Genomic DNA, 22,728 nt, shown 5'->3' on the forward strand with positions numbered 1-22,728 from the left:
GGCCTATCACAACCAAAGTCCTTTTGCTGACATATGCAGCGCGGGGCTGATTCGCTCCATTGAGGTCCACATAAGAGTGCAGGATCTCAATCAGAGGGGCGAACCCGTTGCAACAGGGCAGATCGAGGCCAAAATGAGAATATTGTGCTTTGTAACCAGGCAGACTAGACACGGTCATTCAGTTGTGGAGGCAAGCTAGACACCGACTAGAGACGGACAGGAATGAGCTCGAGAAAAACAACGCAAAGCAGCGCTGGCCAGTGCCAAGACATCGCCAAGGCCGCTCCGCTCCGCCGTATCTGTCGTAACTGATCTGCTCTTCTGCTTCTCTGCTGCGCCTCTGCGAAATAAGAACAGCTTGGTGCTCCATAGGTGGGCTACCGTTCAGCATTCAATGTACAGACCAGTAGCCTCTTTTATGGCTCAAGCCATGGTACTCGAATCTCCTCAGCTTTAGATCATTCCCGAAAGAGAAACGATGTATATAGCCAATGTCAGAAGCTATGGTAGCGCAGCTAGGCAAAGCGTTAGTGGTTACTTCTCCATGAGGGCGATACTGCAGCAACAGGGCTCTAAACATCATAGGCAGCCAGAGCGGTTACCGTGTCAATGGCCGTCTTCCCGAGAGCGCACGTGGCCCCGCTGCCGATCCAGGAGTCCGAGCGAGGCAGCATTTTCCTGTGATGGGTGCCAAAGCTTAGTTAGAAGCAGTCGACGCACGGTTGATGGCTCAGTCTCAAAGCGGCGCGTGAGGAACCGTGACCTGCGCGAGATGAGTCTCTCAACGTTGACATTGAACGTCCTAATAATCTCTCTCAGCTCCACGTCGAGAGTCTTGACGACAGTCTCAATTCCGGCAGCTTTGACTGGTGAGGAACTTAGAGAGCAGATCCATTGGCATAGCCTCCATAAATCACGAGTCCGTACCCAAAATATCGATGTGACCAGTCTCGAAGGGCCTCGAGGGTCTATGGTACGAGACGCTGAGCTCCCTCCAGCGAGACGGCAGTCCTGGACGACAGGTTGCATGCCCTCCATCATCCGTAGTTTAATCAGCAAGAGCGTTGGTCCTTTTCATCGGAGTCGGAGACGTAGTCGTGAGCGATCGTCGCCCCATTGTAAGCCAATGTCACAAACATTCAAGCTCCAATTCCGTTCTCGAGGCCGAATCCAGTCCAAGTGGGGAGTTCGCCAATAGAGACAAAGCATCTTTAGATGTCGGAAGCTTTTGTGAGACTCTGGCTATAGCCAAAGCATGAAAAGACGCAATGAACAATTTATGAACACGAGAAATGATGTTGTGTTGGGTTCAGGGATGATATTCTATGGCGAGCGATCCGGGCGAGGCAAACAGCTGCCGCCCGAGTTATTTCGCGCGACATTCAACGCCCAGTGACTAGAGACACTGGTCATAATTTTTTACTGGCATTGGAAAAACGATATCGGTAAAAAAATCCAGCTGGCTTTTGTTCCCGCATAGACGGAACGACACAGGAAGTGGCAGCGGGCGCGATTAGGTCGCCTCCTGTAACGTAGGGCACACAAGGCGCCAAAAGATCGATCGATCGTTGTCCATGAATGTAACAGAGGGTTAGCGTTCGAGCATGACTTAGGTGGGATGCGCGCGCTTCGTCAGGAAGCATCGAACCGAGTGCTTTGTATATGCAGTTTGCTACGGCCGAAAGTCGAAACATGTGTCTCTGGTCTGCGGCAATTGAATAGTCCTGCATTATGTGGTCGACATCAAGGGAGAAGTTTTCAAAACAGTACCTGGCTCCGCAGCCATTGACTCCGTGGCCTGGCCGGCATCCGACAACATTATTTGCTGTAGCTGTTGACAGAGCAACGTTGCATCAGAAGGAAAGGGGGTGTGATGGGAGATCTTCGACGACCGGAACTGCCGTCGAGTCGCGCAGCTCATACTTCTCAATGCCATCTCGGGGACATCATGCAAAAGCTGTCACCATGCGTGAGCCGACGATAGAATGAGCGATGGTGATTGTGGTGGTGGTGGAAGGGTTTAAGAGTCTGTGAATGGCAGTGATATATCGAAGCAGACCGGAGCCCATGAAATATCAGAGATTGACGCTGACGAAGGCATGGAATGGGTAGGTTATGATTGGCTGCTTCATTTACCGTTCTTGGCTTTCTCATGTGTATTTGATCTGCCGCTTCGCTTCGTCGTCTGGCGTCTGCACACCAAGCAGCCCAAGACACCTCGCCTCGGGGCTACAAAAAGTCAGCTCTGCATCTCCGCAGGACAGAACAGCCCCCGCCAGCCAGTCAATGGCAGAGACGGTTTTCAGGGAAGTGGAGTTCCGAGTCAGATCTACCGATCCACCCCCTTGTAACTGTCCAGAGTGACAGGTTGAAGCCCAGGTTTGGATGGCATTGTGCGCGAAGTACCTTGAAGCCTCCGTACCGAAAGGTTCTACCTATGTATACTCGTACAGGAACATCGAAGCGCAGAACGGACCCCGTTCATGGGCTGCACCTCGAGGTGAGAGATTCCCTGCTAACCTTCGAAGCCACTAAGCTCTCTCCATTTACACGAGTATGACGGTCCTTTGTCCGCACCAAACACGGCGTTCTGGATCTGGCAAGGACTGGAATATCGTCCTTTTGGCATTTCCGAGGCCTCGGCTCCGACAGATGGGCAGAGTGTTTCCTGTTCTGGTGCACGCGTCGCGCCTGTACGAGGTGATCTAGTTACTACTAGCCTTTCGGCGGTTGGCTGGGAGGTTTCAGCATCGCAATACAAGTGGCAAAACAATATGAGCTTGAATCCCCTGGCGCCATTTACGTGGGAGTAAATAAAGGCAGTGGCATGGTCCCCGCAATGCAGAAGCATGGCGGCTTCGATCGGGCACCAGGACATGCGAGTCTACCTGCACCGGAGCTTTTCGAGCCGTCCACTTGACGAATCGACATACATGCTACGCGCAATCCCCGGGCTTCGCTCACAGGTGAGAGGAGAGCTTAGTCATTATCTTCCGCCCCGTGGAGGTACAAGATTCCATGAGCGGATGTCTCCAAGTCAAAGCCTCGATCTTTTGCGCTTCGTTGATCATGAGCCTAATTCCTATGGCTAACAATTCCATCCGCCACCAGACTCGAACGTGTTGCTAGACTCTGACACTCATATTTGATTTTTGGGTAGCAGTGAAACGCTCTGCTCTCTTATGCTTGCATGCGCTATCTGACAAAACTTGAAGTTCCTTTGGTGATGGAACGACCGGCGATTGTCTCGTCATGCCTTTCGATCGACCCAACGCCGCTGACCCTGCGCCCGACTTCAGGTTTGTTGACGATGGAGCCCTACAGTCGGTCAAGACTAAGCATAGCGAGACTGCGGCAAGACGAGCACACGCGGCCAGAGTCGCTCACCAGCGCCGACGTGAACGGCAACAGCGGGAGCAAGAGACGACATTGACAGGGAAACGAGGGTTGGTGTCTGAAAGCGAAACCCTGTACCTGTCTCCCAAGTCGGAGTTCAGTTTCGTTCAGGAAGTTGGGGATGAGGATGCTGGGAGTGGCCAAATCGAGAGTTCAACAAAGCAACCAGTGCGACAAATCCACCATTTGCCTACACGGCCCGCCAACCCTGTCAACCGCGACTTCACTGTTGCTCAAAAGACTCCGTCTCCTGCGTACACTGGCGCAAGCCTGGACCGCTGGCTTGACCCCGTCACGATTGATCCATTTAACCAGTTTGGTGCGGAAAGCCTGCCACGCGCTTTACGGCATACTCTCGACTACGCCTTTGACGTGTATTGGCCCGCGAACGTCAATAGTGCCCCCGGCGATCGGTCATATTCACTCATACTACGCAGAGGAGCTGCATTGTATCCTCATGCTTTCCATGGACTTGTGGCTTCTGCTGCAATGTTTCTCCAGAGAAGTACCCAAGACCGCAAAGTTGCGCTTGCCTGTTCTGCCTTGGTCAAGACGAATCGGGCAAAGGCCATCCAGCTGATCAATGAGGAACTTGATCAATTACAGGGCGGAGTACCGTCTGATGATCTCGTCATGGCCATGGTCGCCGTGGCTAGAGGTTCTGTCGCCCACTCAAGGGTTCCACCAGCCAGCTCGGTCTCAAAATCCCCATTGGCAAGAGCACAGAATCTTCATTTCTACAGCACTCAATCACTGGACCCTGGGTATATCAAGGCCTTTTTTGGCATCATTGATCTTAAGGGTGGACTGACTGGCGTGGAAACACCCTCTCTTGCGACGTTGGCAGAATTGTAAGCTTGTCCTCTTAAGTTGCTGTTTTGGAAACGTTATTGATGAGTTGTATGCAAGTTTCGATCTCACGGTCTCGACATTGACAGGCCAGCAGCCGAAATACGATTGGAGACATCCACGGCAACCATTGCTTACTTTTGAGATTGGTGGGCTGATAATCGACCCTATCTCTGTGATGCTTCTTAAAGATCTCGGTTCCGGCTTCGACAGGAATGTCCTTGGGGCCATCTATCCAACGCTCAGCATGATCTGTGAGCTTGTTATTGCTCTAGACCGACTAGTACGCAAGGCGGTGCCAGGACCTGCAATGCATGATTTAGTTAATGCCCGCAATGCTATTCAGCACGCGCTTTGCCGCATCCAACGTTTGGTCAACCCGGTAACCCTGGAACAGGCCATTCAAGAGACCACGCGAGCAGCTCTGCTTTGTTTCAGTGACATGGTCATCTTCCCTATCCCCACGATCACTGGTGTTCGATTGCGACTTGTCACCGAGCTCTACGCTGCTCTCTACGCGTGTGAGGCATTCGAAGCGTGGCGCCAAGGGTTTGAAGGGTTCAAAATATGGGCCACGACCATAGGCGCAATAGCAGCAATCAATCTGCCACTCAAGAGCTCATTTATTGACATGCTGAAAGTGCTCCTCTACATGCGCTTCTGGGCGTGGGAAGATCTCAAGATGCAGCTCGTCAACTTTATCTGGTGGGATCATTTCTGCGACGAGCTAGGGCAGACTGTGCACGAAGAAGCAATCCGGATAGCTTCTTTTCCAAGTCCGCCACCAGGGAATCACCAGACATTGATTTCTCATAGTGGACCAGACACACAGCCTCATTCTTGATTTCGACCATGGTTTGCTGATCGAGAGTATCACCGGCTGGTTCTGAAGTTTCTGCCACCTTGGGCACCGTTGAACTCGTCACCAGCATCACTGGTCCACGCCATCCTCCACAGGATCACATCCCAGCTGTGAAGAGGACCCTGCAATGGAGTTTTGTTTCTGTGGAAGGTAGGGACTTGGCGGTACCTGCCTGGGATTGGTTTGCTGGGCTTTCCCCAGCGGCAGTAAAGCACAGCGACGACGAATCGTTGTATACGCTTCCTGCCACCGTTGCCACAAAGCATACGCAACCAGTCTTCGATGGCGAGATCCAAATAGTGCCGAGCATGTTGAAGAGAGCCTCCTCAGTGCCGGGGGGTTATGCGCTGCTCCTCTGCAGGAGTGGCCAGTTTCTCGCCGGCCATGATCGTCTGCGGTTGGACTTTCAACACATTGACTGCTGGAGGAGATCGACACAGAGCCAATATGAGGCGAGCGGTTCAGAGGATAGTCGGCAGTCAAGACTGGGGATTCAAAAGTGGCCTTCAGAATTCAATCTGTCGTCGAATTTGAGGTGGGATTTGCTAGCAAGTGATGATCGACAGGTGGTGGTAACTTACTGGGCGCAGTATTGGTAAATGCACTGCTGCAAACGCCAATCCCGAACCTCTTATCTGTGAGCCTATCATCGACGTCTCATGCTGGGATAGCTGACCATTAGGCTGACTAGAGACTGAGCTTCCCGAGACTCTTTGGTTCTGCCGAACAGGAGGGAGCTATTGGTGATTCTCTTTGATGAAACACGGGTGCCAATCAAGACAGGAGCGACATTGACGACGCATTTCTCACGGGCCTCTGCCCCCGACTTCGTATTTGGCGGCCGCAAGCATCACCTGAACCAACTAACGGACCGAGGTCTAGTTAGTGGAAGAATTACTCGCAACCCCATAGGTGCCCAATGCAGCCTATGCTACTGTAGGCTGTTTGCTGACAAGCTATGGAGTATGTAGCGATCCATTGTACGATGCGTCTGGGCACTGAGTAGCCAGCAAGGATCCCTGGTCGTCCCACACTGAACCCGCTGTACCCCGGCCCCGACCACCCGCAGCAGCGTTCAGGGCATCAGCGATTAGTTGACTGCTTAGGCTGGTGAGGCACTGCTACTGCGTACTCCTTGCTGTGCAGTTCAGTCCCATCCCCCAAATTGGTGGTTGGCCTCTCTACAATGCTTCTCTATGCAAAAATTCCTCAAGAACCAGCAGCCGCTGTTGAGTCTACGGGGTCAGACGCATCTCTTCGGTCTAGTTGTTCTCATCAATACCCGGTTGCAGGCATAGGTTTATTTGGTCCACGCAGCGGCTAGAGAGTAGCTGAACAGCCACCATGCCGACATTCTCACGGACACCGAGGAGTAGAGGTTGTACACAGTGTATACAACGCCACGTGAAGGTCAGCCAGGGACATCCCCCCCCCTTCTTACCAGGACATCATTGACAGATATTGCATCTTCAGTGCGACGGAAGACCAGAGTATTGCAGACAATGTGCCCGCTTTGGACTCCCTTGTTCGGGCCCCATCCAAGGGCCCATCATACTCGACATGTCTGCCAAAGCCAGTCGTCCACACAAGAAACGGCGAGCAAAATCTAGCGGCCTGAGTGAGAAATCGATGGGGCTCCTTGCTTCCACGGACGATAGGAATACTGTTATACTAACAGAGGCCAGCGACGCGAGTCCTTTCACCGAGGATGATCTCTCAATGGCCTCGAGCACGTCGCCTCAAGCTTGGGGTATGGATATTGCTGCACAGGAAAATCCTTCACAAGATCAAAGCCTTTCACTGGTCATTATGGACGTACCGGACAACAGCAACTTCTTCGAACAATGTTTCGTGGAAAGATTTGTCGAACAAAGCACGAGTTCGAGGCTGGGAGTGAATCCGAACCGACCGAGATCATGGGTATTTGCCCTTCCAAGCTTGCTATCAAACACCCAGACACCCTCTGTCAGATTCTCCATTCGAGCCGCCAGCTTGATATACTTTGCGGTTGTCCAGGACAACAAGACCGCCGAGCTTGAGGCTGTGCGTTGGTATCTTGCCGGTCTCGAGAGCCACCGTGGATTTATACAAGGCTGCACCGGCACTGGTACAAAACTATTAACACACGAGCCAACTTCAAGCAGCGCGGACATATCTGTGCCAATGATGTTTCTCTATTTTGAGACGATGAGACGGACGTCTCTTGACGCCTGGGCTCACCATATTGCGGCGGCCGTTAGCATAGTCGAAACTCGAGGGCCGGATCATTACCGTGTCGGTCAGGATCATGCCATGTTTAGATCACTTCGCACGTATGCGGTACGTATGCTCACCAGAAGAAAGACTTATCCAGCCGAGCTACTTCTAACGGTCCTCACAGGCTTTTAAAGCCCTCCTCAAAAACGACCCCTGCAGCTTCGCTTCACAAGAATGGTGTGAAGAACCATTCAAAGATAGTACCAAGATCGCCTACGAGTATCTGATTGATATCCTCCTCTCCGTTCCTTACCACCTGAAGCTCACCTTGGCACCTGGTGGCGACTTTCGGGATTCCATCCACAGGATAGCAGACCTCGACGACTCGGACCGGCAAACGCTGGAAAGGGAGACGCTTGTTATCCTACAGCGCCTGCAGACGTTGTGGTGGCATTTCGCGCACGACACCGGCTTCGGTGTTGCGCAGCTTCATGCAGACCTGACAGACGATACCGCCGTCGTCGATTCACTCACGATTCCACCTACTTGGCAGTGCGTGTTTCCCGACACCCTAACTGCCAAGACGGTCTCGCTGTACAACTCCATGATGGTCGTACTCTATTCTGTGCTGATGTCTCTCGAAGAGTGCAAACCATCGTCCTATCAGGGCCTGTCGCCCATTCAGCGTTACCGATCCGTGATCGATTACCACTCATCTTCGGTGCTGGTGGCCGCGTCGTATCAGAACTGGCGCCATCCTTACTGTGGCGATGCACTGCGGACGGGGTTCTCTCTGAAGATCGTGTCGTGGCTGGGTACAGACGAAACGCACAGGGCGGAGGCACACAGAATGATGGCTTTGTGGGGGATGGAGAGTGAAATTGTGGGAGGATGAGACTTTTTGGATCCGCAAGACCAGTGTTATCTGGATCTCATCCCGTGGAATGTCCATGTCTTTCGTTGGGACATCTACGAGACGGGCAGTACGAATACCGCCGGACTACCTCAAGCCATGTACATATATATATCATGCTCATGTCCATGTGTCTATGGGAACCGGCTACCGAACAAATCATGTTTCTTTCCCCTCTTTCTTCTCAAGTTCTTGCCCGGAGATCCTCTTCGGCTTGGACGAGCCAGCCACCGATGAATTTTTGAATCTCCTCATTGTTGGCCTCGATGGCCATCAAGTGGCCATTCCCCCTGATGCCCCTTTCGGCGAGGTAGACGTGCTCGACGGGGACGCCGGCGTCTCGGAGGAAGTCGGCCATGAGGTGGTCGTAGCTTGTATGGTATGAGGCCTCGGCGGTGACGAGGAGGACCGGGATAGCGGCGAGGTTGGGCAGCTGTCTGGGCGGGTCTTTCTGGCGACATCCGCGCACCCTCGCCCGGTCAACGTCGTCGGTCTTGGGGGAGTTCGAGGAGGACGGTTTCTCGTAGCTGAGCTGCGTGGGGTCCTCGGGCAACGCGGGCGAGAAGTGCAGTGGCGTTGACGTGATGCCGAACGGATGCAGTAACGTGCCGACCAGCTGAGGCCGTCCGTTGAATGGCGCGATGTCCGGACATTCGAACGGCGGGCCGTGCGGCTCCAGCGCGACAATCCCCCTGATCAGCTCCGGGCACTCGTCTGCAATGTGCCAGCCCAGCGGGCCCGACTGGGAGTGTGTGACAAGGTACGCCGGGCCGGTTTTGGCGAGGAGAGCGCGCGCGGCCTGGCGCACAAGGGGTTCCATCACTTTGTAGTTTGCATTGTGCCCGACCTGGCTGGCGTAGAAGGCGTCGAAGAGCGCATCGCCCCTCTTCCCTGTGCCCGGCCACTGCGTGTGTAGCTTGGACGAGGGCCAGGCGCCGGGCCCCGGCGCGGTAAAGGCAGATTGTAGCTCTTCGACGGTGTAGTGTTTCAGCGGGCCCATGTCGACGCTGTGGTACTGTGACCGGCCTACGCCGACGAGGTCGACGACGTAGCAGTTCCATCCGTCCTGCGCCTGCAGCAGCGCCAACCCCGGCCTCCCATCCGGCGTGACTTCGAAGTGCGTCCCCGTCTGCGCGGCGCCGTGGATGAAGATGACCGCCGGGCGGCGACGAGAGGCGTCGGCTTGTTCTGCTTCAAGACCATCGCCACCACCATAATGCCGCACGCACATCTGTCCGCTCATGTGCGTCCCTTCGTTGTCCCGTATATACTCTCCCCCGACATAAAAGACGGGCGGGATTGTCCATTTCATCTGTTGCGGCGTCGGCCGCATGATGAACAAGGTTGGGAGAGTGTTTTTGTCCTCAAAATGGAAAAGGGTCAAGTGCATGCAATAAGTCCTCACACCTGGCTCGCATACCTTCCTGCTTCTGCTTTTATGACCAACACAACCCTTTCTTTCTGGTCGGACGTGGTAATCACGGATAAACCGCTTGGAGCGACCCCCAGCGACCAGTTCGTCCTCGTGGCGCCTCGACTCTTTTCCGCTACAGAGCCCACCGCAACGCTGGGGTACTTGCAATGCTTGCCACGACACCTGCCAGGGTGAGAGAGCATTGCCATAACCTCGAGAGTCCCCCCCATAACCCGAGAGCAATATCTGCGGCGACTGGAGCAATGATAACGGCAACTTGATGCCGAGCCCACTTGAGATGCAATCCAGCAACAGGAACCACCCCAGTTCGCCAAAAAGGGTAACTCTCACGACTGCTGCATATCATGGTCGCTTGAGGCGCGTTTCTCTCCCGCTTGTCAATTCCGCCGTGCCGAGGTTGATAGCGGTGGTGCTTTGAGTTTCCTTCTGGGGCAAAAGTTTCGAAAGGGACGCGAAACCTTTTGGAGGGATGTTCTGTGTACCCAGTATACGGTATGGCATTCCCAATGTGGAGGCGACAAACTCGTTCCAGGCCGGATGGGTACGCTTTCAACATAGATAGCTGCTGTTCGGCCGCTTAAGACTAGCAAGGAGCCCATGCTGGACCAAAAGGATCGGACCAAAAAGCTGCAACGCAAGGGAAGTGGATGAATTAACAAGAGAAATGAAGTTCCGAAGCAGACTGCATGTGATATTAAGCGAGAGAATCTTGACATCGACATTTATTCAACTAGCCAGATCTAGCAACGGGTTACGATTTGACATGGCCATCCTGTGTAAGGCCTCCCGTTGGGAATATAGAGTCTCCGCGAGGGACTGACAAGAGCTACTATGACGGTATCCGGATGACTCCCACCCCGTCCTCAATCGAAATCTTGGTCCCAAAGGGCCTTGAATATTCCACCATCTGCTCGAGAATGCTCTGGGCCAGTTCTGGCGATGGTCGGCGTGGCGTGCCCACCTCTGACCCTGGCCGATTCAACCCAAGATCAGCAGGGTAGAGGAGCACCTGAACCAGTTTCCCGCTCTCGTAGCTGTTGGCGGCCAGGATGGCCTCCAAGTTTTCGGGCCTCTGCAGCCACGCCCAACGGGACTCGTTCGTCTCTCCGTCACCGATGACGGGGCCCGTCAAGGTCACCGGTTGTCGCTCGGCGTCGTCGCGCCAGGAGCGGAATCTCTGGTTCTGAAACACGAAATTGTTGATCCCATAGAAGATGGGTTTTCCTTTGTATATCTCGACGCCCCTCAGTGTGTGGACGCCGTGGGCGAAGAACAGGTCGGCGCCGTTGTCGATGACCTCGTGCGCGAGCTTGATCTGGTAGTCGGCCGGGTAGTGGTCGAACGAGTATCTCTGGAACGAGTACCGGTTCTGGTGCCAGTGGATCGTGAAGGCCTCGAAGTCCGAGAATTGCTTTCCCGATCGGACTTCGCGCAGGATCTCCCGCTCGTCAACCTCGTTCATGTCGTACGAGTACTCTCCGGGGCCTGGGGTTACCTTGAAGTGCACGTCAAAGGCGTCCAGGGTTGGGCCACTGCCCTCGTCGCCTGCTATCTTGCGAAGCTGAGCCATTTGGGCCTCTGTGACACCTTGATAGACCTTTAGCCTCAACGAGTTGTTTTTCGAGGTAATGGGCCCTTTGGAGTTCAAATGGTGCTCCAGCCGCTTTTTGATGGAAGCGACCTCGTCCATGGCCGCGTCGACATCTGCGAGTTGGAAAACTCGGCCGAAGAGCAGTAGGCTGCCCTCTGGACGAGCTGAATCCTTGTCAATGGGATTGGGAACCTCTTTTCCCCTTTCGTAGAGAGACTCCTCCATCGCATGCAATTGTTCAAGCTGCTCTTTATTGACGAAGATCGGGTCTCCGCGCGGCAAGCCGTATATTTGAGAATAGTCCTCGACCTCGGCGTAGGCGCCGACGAAACCAACTGTCCCTTTCGGGAGGGCACGAAATCGAGCCAATCTAGCCTCGGTGAGATTGTAGTCGGTGCCCACATAGTCGATGCCCACGCGACGAAGCTGCTCAAAGTTCTGGATCAAGCCGGCCTCCCCGTTGTCGAAGGTGTGGTTGTTTGCCTTAGACACCATGGCGATGCCCATCGAAGCCCAGTCATCCGCAATCTCGGCAGGGGCTTCCATGTGAGAGATGGGCCCGCGGAACGTCAGTCGGTCGACGATTGTGTTTTCGTTGTTGGCCAGCGTGATATCCGCCTTCCGCATCACTTCGACGAGTGCCTGAATGTCTGGATCATCGCGGTTCGCAAAGGGCATCATCTGGATCAGATCACCGACGACCGCGACTGTGAATGGCTTCATGATGCGCATGGCCAGCTCGGCTTCCTTATCTCGGAAACATCGAGGAGGTCTCATTGACAGGGCGTTCGGCATCTTGATGGCTGATCGCGGAATTGACTTCCTCGCCGTTGAAACTGCCTAGGTAGAAACAGCGCGGCGATTCGGCGTGCGTGTCGAGTGATCGTTGCCAGATATCACACTCCTTGAGGTCGAAGCAGTCGCTCCCTCACGTCGCGCCATCCTGCACAAATATATAGACCCTGCTATCGAGCGACTTGCAGGTCATTGCATCCACAAATTTCGCAGTCTGACCTGCCAGTCGGAGCGCCCTCTGCTCCGTGTTGTGCCGTCCCTCCGTTCGCGGAGACCCTGACGCCTGTGCCGGCTTGCCAGTTGGGAGGGTCTAAATAGACAATGTCGGAGATTCCGACTCTGAGACAGGGCGTTCCGCCTGCTCCGTTTCTGAATAATTGTTTGCACGACTATGAAGCTTTGAGAGTCTGGTCAAAACGACATGCTGGTGACCTGGCGCTAACATTAAGTTCCCCATATCATGCGGGTGTCGTGGAAAATGCCATTTTGGGTCTAGTCAAGGTGGATTCCGAAGCCGGAACGGGAAATGTGTGAGACGCCTGCATCACGATTAGCATGGGCAAGTGAGCAAGCATGGGCCGATCCATGGCAACGGCAGCAGCCAATTCCAAGGCTAGGCAAGACGAAAAAGCTCTGCTGGCCAGCCAGACCGTCCAGCCACGTGCCGCTGCTCTCCACGCGCTGCTTGCATTCCGCCAGAATACGAGGCGCTTGTTCCGCCAACTTGAATTTCCGGGGAATCTGGGGGATTGGCGAAGGAAAAATGGGAAAATGGGAGCATAAAAAGGCCCCTGTTCCACCTGCAAGTATCTCAATGTTTGAAAAAGAGATACCAACAGGAACGGCAGCAGCAACAACGACAACGCCATTCAATCCTTCACCTTTTTGGACGAATCAATCCCTCGGCCGAGTCGCTGCCTCGTGGTTGCCGTGCCGTCGTGCTGTGTGGGGGTGTGTATATGAAAGCAAGGTGACACCGCATAGGGAACTGCCTTGACTCGAGCAACAAAACAATGGCTTTGTCGGTGGAGATGGAGAAGCTGGAAGGCAAGGAGGAGATCCGCGTCGAGCAATGCGTGGCCGACGATCCCAAGGAGGTCTATGGCTTCGTGTACGAGGACCCGAAGACGGTGCCCAAGAAGTCTCCAGAAGAGCGCAGGCTCCTCCTCAAAGCTGATCTGTTGATCGTCGGCATGACCTCGTTGGTGTTCCTAGTGAATCAGTGGGTGAGTCGTACCATACGTGCCTGTTGGGTACATACATACCATGCCCTGCCCTGCCCTGCCCTGCCATAAAGGCACATAATGGCACACTACTGCTCCCCAGTACCATGGCGAAGACCTTTTTAATTGACGACGAAGAACAGGATCGAGGGAACATTGGCAATGCCCGCGTCATGGGCTTCCAGGAGGACTTGCACATCAGCAATGGACAGTTCTATAACGCCATCTCCCTCTACTGTCTGCCTCTCTGTCTCACCCTTCCTCTCTGTATGATAGTTTGACGGGCGAATTGCTGACCATTGTAAACTAGATGTCGGATACATCCTCTCCATCCTGCCCGCGAGCTTGTCTGTCCGCTTCCTCAAACCGCACAGACAGATCGGCGGCTGTGTCATTCTCTTCGCCACGCTTTCGTGCTGCATGGCCGCTGCAAAAAACGCCGGCACAGTCCTGGCCCTGCGCATCATCTTCGGGTTTGCTTCGGCTTTTCTTCAAGCTTTGACGCTGTATATCAGCATGTGGTACAAACGGAATGAAATGGCAACACGAACTGGTGTGTTTTCTTCGTTTTTGTTCCCTTCACAATCTTCGTTCGTTCGGTCGGGGCATGCCATCTAAAGTTGAGATGTAGGCATCTTCTATTCCGCCGCCACCATTGCTGGAGGCTTCAGCGGTCTCATCGCCTACGCGATCCAAAAGAACCTTGATGGCGCCCTCGGCAAACCCTCGTGGTACTGGCTATTCATCATCGAAGGCGTCGCTGGTATCATCGTCGGTCTGGCCTGCTGGATTCTTTTGCCGCCATCCCCAGACCAGTTAAAGAAAAACCACTGGATCTTCAGCAATAAGGAAATCGAGCTTGCCATCAGCCGAATGCAGACGTACAACGTCGCGCATGCAGGCTTCACATGGAAGCAGATGTGGATTGCTCTGAAAGACCCCAAGACGGTTCCCTTCTGGTTCATAAGCGCGGGGATCTCCCTCGCGTTGGCTTCGATTAGTGCCTTCTTGCCCAGCTTCATAGCTGAGTTTGGTTACTCCCATGGTAAGTTTGACCAACCGTGCAATCTTCCCAAAATTTCCTGTGCGGTGTTGACATACCTTCAGTCCAAACGCAGCTTTTTTCAATCATCCCATATGCTTGTGCTTTCGTCACCTTGATTGTGGTCAACGTCGCCTCCGACCGGCTCAACCTCAAAGGAGTATTCCTGATGGGTCTCCTGTGTACCAGCATTATTGGATACGTCATCCTGATCGCTGTGCACAATGTCAAGGTGAAGATATTTGCGACATGTTTGATTACTATGGGCACTTTCCCTGGTGTGACGCTTATGGGAGCTTGGATGAATATCAACACCGGTGGCTTCACCAAACGCGCCACCACCTGGGGCACGGCCGAGATTGTTGGCCAGTGCTTTGCCATCCTCGGATCCCATATCTACACCGATCCCCCACAATACGTCAAGGGCCACTCGATCGCACTAGCCTTCCAGCTCCTTGCACTTTTGTCGGCTGTTTTCAACTGGTTCTGGATGCGGTGGCTCAACCAGAAGAAGGAAAAGGAGGCGTTCGAACACGCAGAAGCCGGGACGACGGACCCCAACCTCCACAAGACGCTTGAGGACATCCAGGACTATCATCCCTCATTCAGATATATACTGTAACGTCTACACCCGATGAGGCTGGATATACACAGGGCTATAGGGTTGTTTTTCGGGGGGAAAGGCTGACTGTGCTGCTATGTACATACCTTCGATCAGTGTGATCTGCCATCTCGATGGATCCAAGACGCCCATCACCATGAACCCGGAATATGGCAAGACAGTCTTTGCTCCGCAGCAGCCTACACCGCATATGCATGTTTGATTGAAGCTGTGATTATCGCCTGTGTTCATCAGTGGTGTGGGAGATGCTTGGGGAGGCGTGATGTGAGAGAATAAGAGAAGTAACGAGGATTCGCGAGAGATTGATGATGCCGCACATGCTTTGGGGATTCAGAAGCTGAGAGTGCGTCGAAATCTCATGATAGATCTGACCATTGACCATGGCGCTATAAAGGCCTCGATGGGCCTGAAAGAAGATGTGGACATGCAGGATCCCAAATTGAAGTGGAAGCTAAAAATCGAGGCTGTGCCAAGAATGATGTCATGTGGTTTCAATTACGCGTCGTTACAGCACTCGGAGTTCCAATACTTCGCCGTAGCGTCCTGTGTACTCCCAAAACTGTGGGACACTTTGACACTCCTCTGCACTCATCCACCTCCCTGCCCAGCATGGTAAATTCGAATTCAAGCATGTCGAGATGATGTCCCTCAGCCTATCTGTGACCAAGAATAAGTCCCCAGTTTGGAGCTGAGCTGGTGCAAACTTCATTATGCACCAAGGAAATTGGAAATGAGGGGAAGCGAGCGAAGCCCCAGCGGTTCCGCATGATCAAAAGCCAATCATCCGATGCTGCACTAAGTAAAGAACACGGGTGGTGTGAGAAACATGCGACCCAATAGGGCCTGGTAAGCAAAATGTCCCCCCGGCATTAAATCTGAACAACGAGGCTTTCCTCTTCACCGAAGCTTTCATATATTTGGCACTTCCCCCTCTCCAGGCCTGACGAGATAGAAAGCCCCGTGCTCGATTGAGGATGCTTGCCACCGTCGTGCGAAGCAGTGCCATTGGAACACTCAGAACACTTAAAACAGCTCCAAGATTCCGATACATGTCCACGATGATGAAAGCACTAGTCTACAACGGCCCGGGCAAGTGCGGCCTGGAGGATCGTCCTATCCCCAAGATCCAGGAAGCTTCAGATGCGATAGTGAAAGGTGAAGTCTCAACTTCTGATCATGAATTACATGGCGGCTGACTTTGCTCACAGTGGTCTATACAACAATCTGTGGGACAGACACGCACATCCTGAAGGGAGACGTGCCGACATGTACACCAGGTCGCATCTTAGGACATGAAGGTCGGCGGACCTCAGACTGTGAGAATTTCCCAGTGGCTGACGAAGGCAGGTGTTGGCGTTGTTGAGGAGCCAGGCGCTGGAGTTTCCCGGTTCAAGAAAGGAGATCGCGTCCTCATCAACTGCATTTCCAGCTGTGCAACCTGTAACTACTGCCGAAGAGGGATGCCCAGCCACTGCGTAAGTGCAGGATGGATCCTCGGGAACACGATCGACGGGACTCAGGCCGAATACGTTCGAATCCCGTACGCCGACAGTGGTCTACACCACGTTCCCAAAGGAGTCGACGAGAAGGCGCTTGTCATGTTGTCCGACATTTTCCCTACGGGACTTGAATGCGGGGTGCAGAATGGCAAAGTTCAGCCCGGCTCGACAGTCGCCATCGTTGGCGCGGGTCCCGTGGGCCTTGCAGCACTGATGACCGCCAGGCTCTACTCACCCAGTTTGATCATCATGATCGACCGGGATCCCAACCGTCTCAAAGTCGCAAAGTGGTTCGGGGCTCATCACACTGTGAACAGTGCAGAAGCATCGCCTCTGGAAACTGTCATGAGTCTTACGGACAACGTCGGTTGCGACACTGTGATGGAAGCCGTCGGCATCCCCGAGACACTGGAACTGGCGCAAGATCTTGTCGCGCCGGGCGGGACCATTGCAAACATTGGCGTGCACGGCAAGAGCTGTGAGCTGAAGATCGAGAAGTTGTGGGTCCACAACATCTCGCTGACTACGAGATTGGTCGACACCGTTACCACGCCCATGTTGTTGAAGCTGTTCGCGGCGGGAAGCATCAATCCTGGACAGTTGATTACACACGAGTTCCCGTTCACGGAGATGATGAAGGCATACACCACGTTCAAAGCTGCTGCTGAGCACGACGCGTTGAAGATGCTGATTACGATGTAAATACAGGTGTGAGGATTGGCTGCGACGTGCTTTCAGAACGCGTTTGAAAAGCGTAACGGTTGTGTTCTTTGCAGAGGGGTTCATTGGACATGGTATATCATGTTCGCCACATGCCCACAGCTCATGGATTCGATATCAAGTCTTAAAATCCCAGTCCCTTGACGTCAGGATCTCCCATCAGGGCGCTTTTGACTTCTTCCTCTCCTACTCGCAATCTGACCTTTCCTGCTCTTTCACCTCTACTCCTCAATTCCATAGCGATCACGCCCGCCTCTACCAGCGCCATTGCTGCCCCTCCCAAGGCAAGAATCCGGGGCATGACGGAGACAGAAGCGTTCTTTCCAGATACGCCGTCGTCCGCAAGCAGGAAGTCATGGATCGTATTATTTTCGGCGACATCAGCTATCCGCTTCGCTTCGACGACGATGTCCCCCATCGTGGACTCTGCGATGCCCGTGCGTCGACTGCGTGCAGATATCGCCGCAAGGAGGAGTTTTGCGGCGAGCGGTAAGGATCGCAGGTGCTGCGCAACTGGAGAGGACGTGGCTTCGTTAATGGCTTGTTTGATCGTCGCGATCGTCACCCTTGCTAGTCGTTTCGGAGGCTCTTCTTCCTCTCCAGCGCCGTTGCCCTTGTCCTTCGCAATGTGCCTGCCTCTACGAGTAGGTGTGGTTGCTGGGGTGTCGTCGCCGTTGCCGGCATCCACAATCGACGCGCTCTGCTTTTCCTGAGATTGCTCTGCGATTTCCACCGCTCGACGGCAGATGTCGAGCGCCCGTCTGGCATCGCCGGACACGGCTGCGACTTTCCGGCTCGCGAATTGTACAGCGTCTTTGTCGACGATGTTGCCGGGGACCCCTTCTAGCCTCGAGGATATGATCTCCATTAGTTGTGTATGTGTGTAGCCCGGAAACGTTATCCTCGTCAGCCCAAGTCTCGAGCTAATTTTGTTGGACAGCGTCCGCTCTGGTAAGTCCATGGTGTTGGCAACCGCCAGGACGATCAGTCTAGAATGCCGCATGGCCGGCCAGTTGAAGAAGTTGTACATGACACTTTGATTTTTTGTCACAAGCTGATCAAGCTCATCCATGAGCACGACGCAGGGAATGCGGCGTGGCGAGGGATGCGAGAATTCTTGCTCTAGAAGGCTCAAAGCATGATGCGGACTGACTCGGTCGCCCTTAAGCGCCTCCCACAGGAGTGAGTACGATTGATGCGGTTCTGTGACTTTCATACCGTTGATTTCGACAAAGTTGAAGTCGTCGAGTTCTTCGTTCGAGACTGCCTCGTGGAGAGATGCGACCACTTCCCGGACTGTGGCGGTCTTCCCGGTACCTGGTGTCCCCGAGATGTAGATGCATGCGCCGGAGCCGTCCACAATGGCGGAGTAGAGATGAGAATAGACGGTGTGAAATTCTTTGGAGCGGCAGGGGAGGGATGTCGGAACGGCAGAAACATGGAGGGTTGCGCGTGCGTGCGAATAAGGCGTCGACATATACTGCGAAGGAGAACGCACTCGAGTTCCTAAGGGGGTGATTTCAATAGGCTTCTTGATCATGATCCGCTTGTGAGTCGGCGTGCTGTATTTGGAAGCCTTTACCGAGGACTTTGGGGTCGAAATTGTTGCGGTCGTCTTCCTTCTCTTGTGAGGCGTTCGGGGCTCATCGTCGATTTCCTCTTTTTGATGGACATATTCAACGTCCTCCGATTTCAGAGTTTGCTTCTTCCGACTCTTCGTCTGCTCTTTGATCCAGTCAATCAGGTCCAAGAGATCTTCGGGACCTCTGTAGATCTCTTCCCACACGAAATCCTCGGTGAACCGTACGGTTCTCTGTTTGACCCCTCGCCGACACAGAATGGTCTTAGCATATCGATTAGCAGCCGACTTGGACTTCGGTGGGTCCCCGCCGGGATATTTCTGGAAGAAGGCCTCCTTTGACAGGACCGTTGCCTTTCCATTGATAGCAGTCAAGGGGTTCATGTTGAAGTCTGCGGTGATGTAGGATTCGTTGGGCAAGACATCGCCCGAAATTTTGGAGCGTTTTCCGAACATCAACTCTTCCGGTGTGCAGAACCATTGGATGCAGACACACATCTCGTCATCCCCGTCTTCGTTGGTTTCTGAGAACGAGCACGCAAGTCCGACCCAATCCTTGCCTTGCTCGGGAGACTTCAGCAACACCGAGTCCCCTATCCGCACCGAGAAGGCACCCATCCGCGCTCCAACTATGGCTGTCCTTTTCGGATTAAGAGCATTCGCTTTCCGCTTCCTTGAGGATATTGTCTCGTCGCCCTGGGGCTCACTCTGGTCTTCATCTTCATAAATCCATTGCCAGGGATGATCTTCATATCCGAGTTCATCGTCGGAATCTTCGCGTCGGAGGCCCCCTGTGGTTGAGTATCTCTTCTGCTTAGGCATTGGCGAGAGGCGCAAAGCTGTCGACTGCAAGATCCCTTCCTCGGAATGTTATTGCTTGTATCCTAGGTTCGCTGTCCGATGACTTGTGCGCAATCTAGGGGCTAGTCCACGGAGGCAAAACGCGTTAACGCGTCAGCGCGTCTCTATCGTGTTAGGAAATCAGCAGTACTAAAAGCGCTAGCTATAAAAGGTTAGGCTTTCTTGGCATGGCTACCGCGATGATTCGCCAGCGACCGTCTTCCACAGTCGTCGTTCTTTCATCTTCGTTCACTTCACTTTCAAAGGGACGTTGATGACAAGGAAGAGATTCGACTGCTCTCGCGGAACTCTCCTCTCTAATCGTTTGACAGTCATTGTCACCATCGACCTTCTATGCTAACTACGGTTGAAACTCAAGAGCTCACAGTGACCGTCTTGGACCATCAGGCTAGATCTGCAAAATCAGATATGCAAAACAACGTCTACAACTGACCGCCTCCTTGATGATCTGACGTCCTGTGGCTGCTGCCTGACGGCTTGTGTCGTACCAGATCTGATCCCAGGAGTGGCCCGGCTTTGTGTCTTGGGACAGGCGGGTAAGACTCTGTTGTTTGCTCTATGCCATTCGCCTTGTCACAGCTAGATCCACGGTATAAAGTCCTGAAGGAAGAAGAGTGCCCGGAGCTTAGAACTTTGCAGGTTTGTCACGTGGTCGTTTGGACGATTTATTCGCTTTACCGCCGCCTCTTCTGATTGTTTGAGAAGGCACTCCCTTGATTTCTTCACGTGTCTGTCTGCGTCACTGCCGGTTTTCACTATCATCGTCACTTTTGATCATAAAAACCCTTTCTGATCGCTCACGGCCTCGTCGCCTCTGCAGTCTTTGATGAAACACCCAACTACTTTCATGCTCAGAAGCAGCAACAACCGTCGTCATGAGCGAGTGAGGCTTCCCGAACTGGCGCTTTTTGTTTGCGGGAGCTAACTTGTCGACTTAGCCATGAGGGTGAAGGTCTTAACCTTGACAGTACGTTTCTACCTGAACGTCTCGCTTCCAGCCTCCTCTCTGACATGACGATTTGGGATCTGACTTCTTGTAGGATGGGAAGAGGCCAGCTTGCCTGGCGACTCTGTGTTTTCATATGCACGGTCCGATGTGTTCAACCAAGGAATCGTGACTGGTAACAGCAATTTCTATCCGCCGACAGGACCGGGACGCCGCTTTGATCCAAGGAGAGGCCCCCTAAGTCGACCTGTGAATGGTATCCGTCCGGTTGACGTCCGCGCACCGCAGCAAACAGCTCTCTTTAGCCAACCCAGAAGAGATGTTATCCCACCAAGGCAAATTCCCAGAGTCATTGTACCAGCTAAGAGTCCTGCACAAATCCAATGTGACGAGGGTCAACCACCGAATGGCGAATATGAGTTTGCTTCGAATTGGAGACACTTCCGAGCGATGGCGCTGAGGATCGATAGAGCAGCTCAACCACATCCGCTTCAGGTTCTCCGAGAAATCATGGTCAAAAAGGGTTCCTATGTAAGGAAACCGGAGGACGAAGATGTTAAGCTCTTCATCTGGGGTGATCGACATCAGGTGGCAGACACGAAGGTTGCGCTGGCGCAGTGGGAACGTGACGTCCAAGAGTCACTCTCGCAGCCGAAATCAGCTGCTTGGGCTAAATACAAAGCATTAGATGGCCGAGCTGAACATCGAGCTGATCGGCAGAGCCGAGAGAAGGCGTTCGAGCAGGCGTTGCGTAACGCGCAAATTGATTATCCAGTCGAAGCTGCTCTTCTGTGGCCCAAAGACCTGGACATCGAGGAATTTGAAACGGCCAACTCCGAAGCTCTTGATCAAATTGGAGGCAGCTTCCGCTGTCGTATCACCTTTTTAGCATCCAATACTCAGCATGTTTTGATAGGCGCCCAGTCTGAAAAAGACGCTCTCTCCGTCATGTCAAGATTGTCGAATCTGATCAAAGAAACAATCTCTCGCAGAGATCAGCTCCTCGCAGTCAACTTGGTGCATCTCCCGGCCGACGAGACATTCGGAGACCAAGTTGGACTTCTAAACAAAGATCCGCAAAGCGGTACTTTCTTGCCCACCTTGCACGGGAAGCCAGTCGCAGACAGGGAACAATGGGACCAAGAGAGACGTCAAGTACACATCAGCAATCGCAAGAAGATCAAGAAGGCAATTGATTCTTCAATCAAGGGGCTCAGAATCTCACAGCATCACGTGCGCATGAGAGTGGTCTTTGGTGAGTTAGGTTTCATGCTCTTTCAGAGGCCAGCAGAAGGGGCCGAGACATATACGTTTGGTGACTTCTACAACATGGTCACGAAAGGACGAACTACATTGGCTTTGAATGGCCTTGCTATTCGGAAAGGTGACGTTACCGACCTACCAGACGTGTTGAATTCGATGGGAGTCTTCTCGGAATGCACAGAATACTACGGAGCCTTCTTCGACTTCCCAGGGACATCCCAAAACAATATCCTTCGGCTCGAGACCGTCTTCTACCCAAGCGGCGAAAACGACACGGAGAGTCGCGAAAAGCGATGGATTGAGGTGGGCGACAAGGTTTCAAGACTTCAAGTCAGTCTCCTCAATTTTGAGAGACCAGACTATCAAGTCACCCTAGATGCTTTTCCTCTCCACGCGGACAAAGCCACTAAAGTACACATGTCAGCGTTCCAAGCCAATATCACAATGGAACGTCCGCCAAACGGAATCAAGACTCTTCCGCGACGACGAGTCAAGTACCCGCGCGGCCAACGTGGGCTGCAGCGTGTTGCAGAGCTAATCACCCTGAGTTGGAGGTTCAAAAACACCGACGGTGTCTTCGAGCTTCGCCGCAAAGATACCTACGATGAACTACCAGGTCGAGAAAGTCCTGCTCCAGCAGAGATCAAATGGCATGCATTGTACTATTATCCTCACTGGGATAGTTTAATGGGAGAGTATGCAAGCGTCAAGCCTGGAGAGGATATCCACTGGGTCAAGTCTGTGACGACGTTCATCCCTGAAGGTGGAGAGCAGTACGGGCCAGCTTTACCGAAGGGCTTCAAGAACTTCATCAGCGAAGTGGAGGAGATCCAGGATATTTTAGCGGAAGCTATTCGCCGTGTTGTGAAGGGAAAAGGAAAGGCAACGGAGGTTGATGGTTGATAGCCGGTAGGCAAATGAAAGGAAAGAATCGAG

The 22,728-nt window shown here is 53.3% G+C and overlaps 8 protein-coding genes across 8 annotated transcripts; 5 read left to right on the forward strand and 3 right to left on the reverse strand.

Annotated features, from left to right (window-relative positions):
* Nucleotides 1–3,252: 3,252 nt before the first annotated feature.
* A1O5_01667 (uncharacterized protein) lies at nucleotides 3,253–5,089 on the forward strand (the record flags this gene model as incomplete). The annotated part of the gene is made up of 2 exons (XM_007742283.1): nucleotides 3,253–4,247; nucleotides 4,306–5,089. 2 exons carry the CDS (start codon nucleotides 3,253–3,255, stop codon nucleotides 5,087–5,089), a joined length of 1,779 nt encoding a protein of 592 aa, XP_007740473.1.
* A 1,578-nt stretch (nucleotides 5,090–6,667) lies between these two features.
* Nucleotides 6,668–8,198, forward strand: A1O5_01668 (uncharacterized protein; the record flags this gene model as incomplete). The annotated part of the gene is made up of 2 exons (XM_007742284.1): nucleotides 6,668–7,426; nucleotides 7,488–8,198. 2 exons carry the CDS (start codon nucleotides 6,668–6,670, stop codon nucleotides 8,196–8,198), a joined length of 1,470 nt encoding a protein of 489 aa, XP_007740474.1.
* A 202-nt stretch (nucleotides 8,199–8,400) lies between these two features.
* A1O5_01669 (uncharacterized protein) lies at nucleotides 8,401–9,549 on the reverse strand (the record flags this gene model as incomplete). The annotated part of the gene is made up of 1 exon (XM_007742285.1): nucleotides 8,401–9,549. The coding sequence occupies one exon, from the start codon at nucleotides 9,547–9,549 to the stop codon at nucleotides 8,401–8,403; it is 1,149 nt and encodes a 382-aa protein (XP_007740475.1).
* Nucleotides 9,550–10,480: 931 nt separating this feature from the next.
* On the reverse strand, nucleotides 10,481–12,037 carry A1O5_01670 (uncharacterized protein; the record flags this gene model as incomplete). Its single annotated transcript, XM_007742286.1, has 1 exon — nucleotides 10,481–12,037. The coding sequence occupies one exon, from the start codon at nucleotides 12,035–12,037 to the stop codon at nucleotides 10,481–10,483; it is 1,557 nt and encodes a 518-aa protein (XP_007740476.1).
* Nucleotides 12,038–13,050: 1,013 nt separating this feature from the next.
* A1O5_01671 (uncharacterized protein) lies at nucleotides 13,051–14,924 on the forward strand (the record flags this gene model as incomplete). Its single annotated transcript, XM_007742287.1, has 5 exons — nucleotides 13,051–13,263; nucleotides 13,335–13,497; nucleotides 13,571–13,813; nucleotides 13,892–14,305; nucleotides 14,368–14,924. 5 exons carry the CDS (start codon nucleotides 13,051–13,053, stop codon nucleotides 14,922–14,924), a joined length of 1,590 nt encoding a protein of 529 aa, XP_007740477.1.
* Nucleotides 14,925–15,973: 1,049 nt separating this feature from the next.
* A1O5_01672 (alcohol dehydrogenase) lies at nucleotides 15,974–17,125 on the forward strand (the record flags this gene model as incomplete). Its single annotated transcript, XM_007742288.1, has 3 exons — nucleotides 15,974–16,079; nucleotides 16,133–16,222; nucleotides 16,272–17,125. The coding sequence occupies 3 exons, from the start codon at nucleotides 15,974–15,976 to the stop codon at nucleotides 17,123–17,125; spliced, it is 1,050 nt and encodes a 349-aa protein (XP_007740478.1).
* A 142-nt stretch (nucleotides 17,126–17,267) lies between these two features.
* On the reverse strand, nucleotides 17,268–19,544 carry A1O5_01673 (origin recognition complex subunit 1; the record flags this gene model as incomplete). The annotated part of the gene is made up of 1 exon (XM_007742289.1): nucleotides 17,268–19,544. The coding sequence occupies one exon, from the start codon at nucleotides 19,542–19,544 to the stop codon at nucleotides 17,268–17,270; it is 2,277 nt and encodes a 758-aa protein (XP_007740479.1).
* A 1,435-nt stretch (nucleotides 19,545–20,979) lies between these two features.
* A1O5_01674 (uncharacterized protein) lies at nucleotides 20,980–22,695 on the forward strand (the record flags this gene model as incomplete). The annotated part of the gene is made up of 1 exon (XM_007742290.1): nucleotides 20,980–22,695. The coding sequence occupies one exon, from the start codon at nucleotides 20,980–20,982 to the stop codon at nucleotides 22,693–22,695; it is 1,716 nt and encodes a 571-aa protein (XP_007740480.1).
* Between the last annotated feature and the right edge of the window lie 33 nt (nucleotides 22,696–22,728).

The sequence above is a fragment of the Cladophialophora psammophila genome (genome assembly GCF_000585535.1).
Source record: "Cladophialophora psammophila CBS 110553 chromosome Unknown aczJe-supercont1.2, whole genome shotgun sequence".
NCBI lineage: Eukaryota > Fungi > Ascomycota > Eurotiomycetes > Chaetothyriales > Herpotrichiellaceae > Cladophialophora > Cladophialophora psammophila.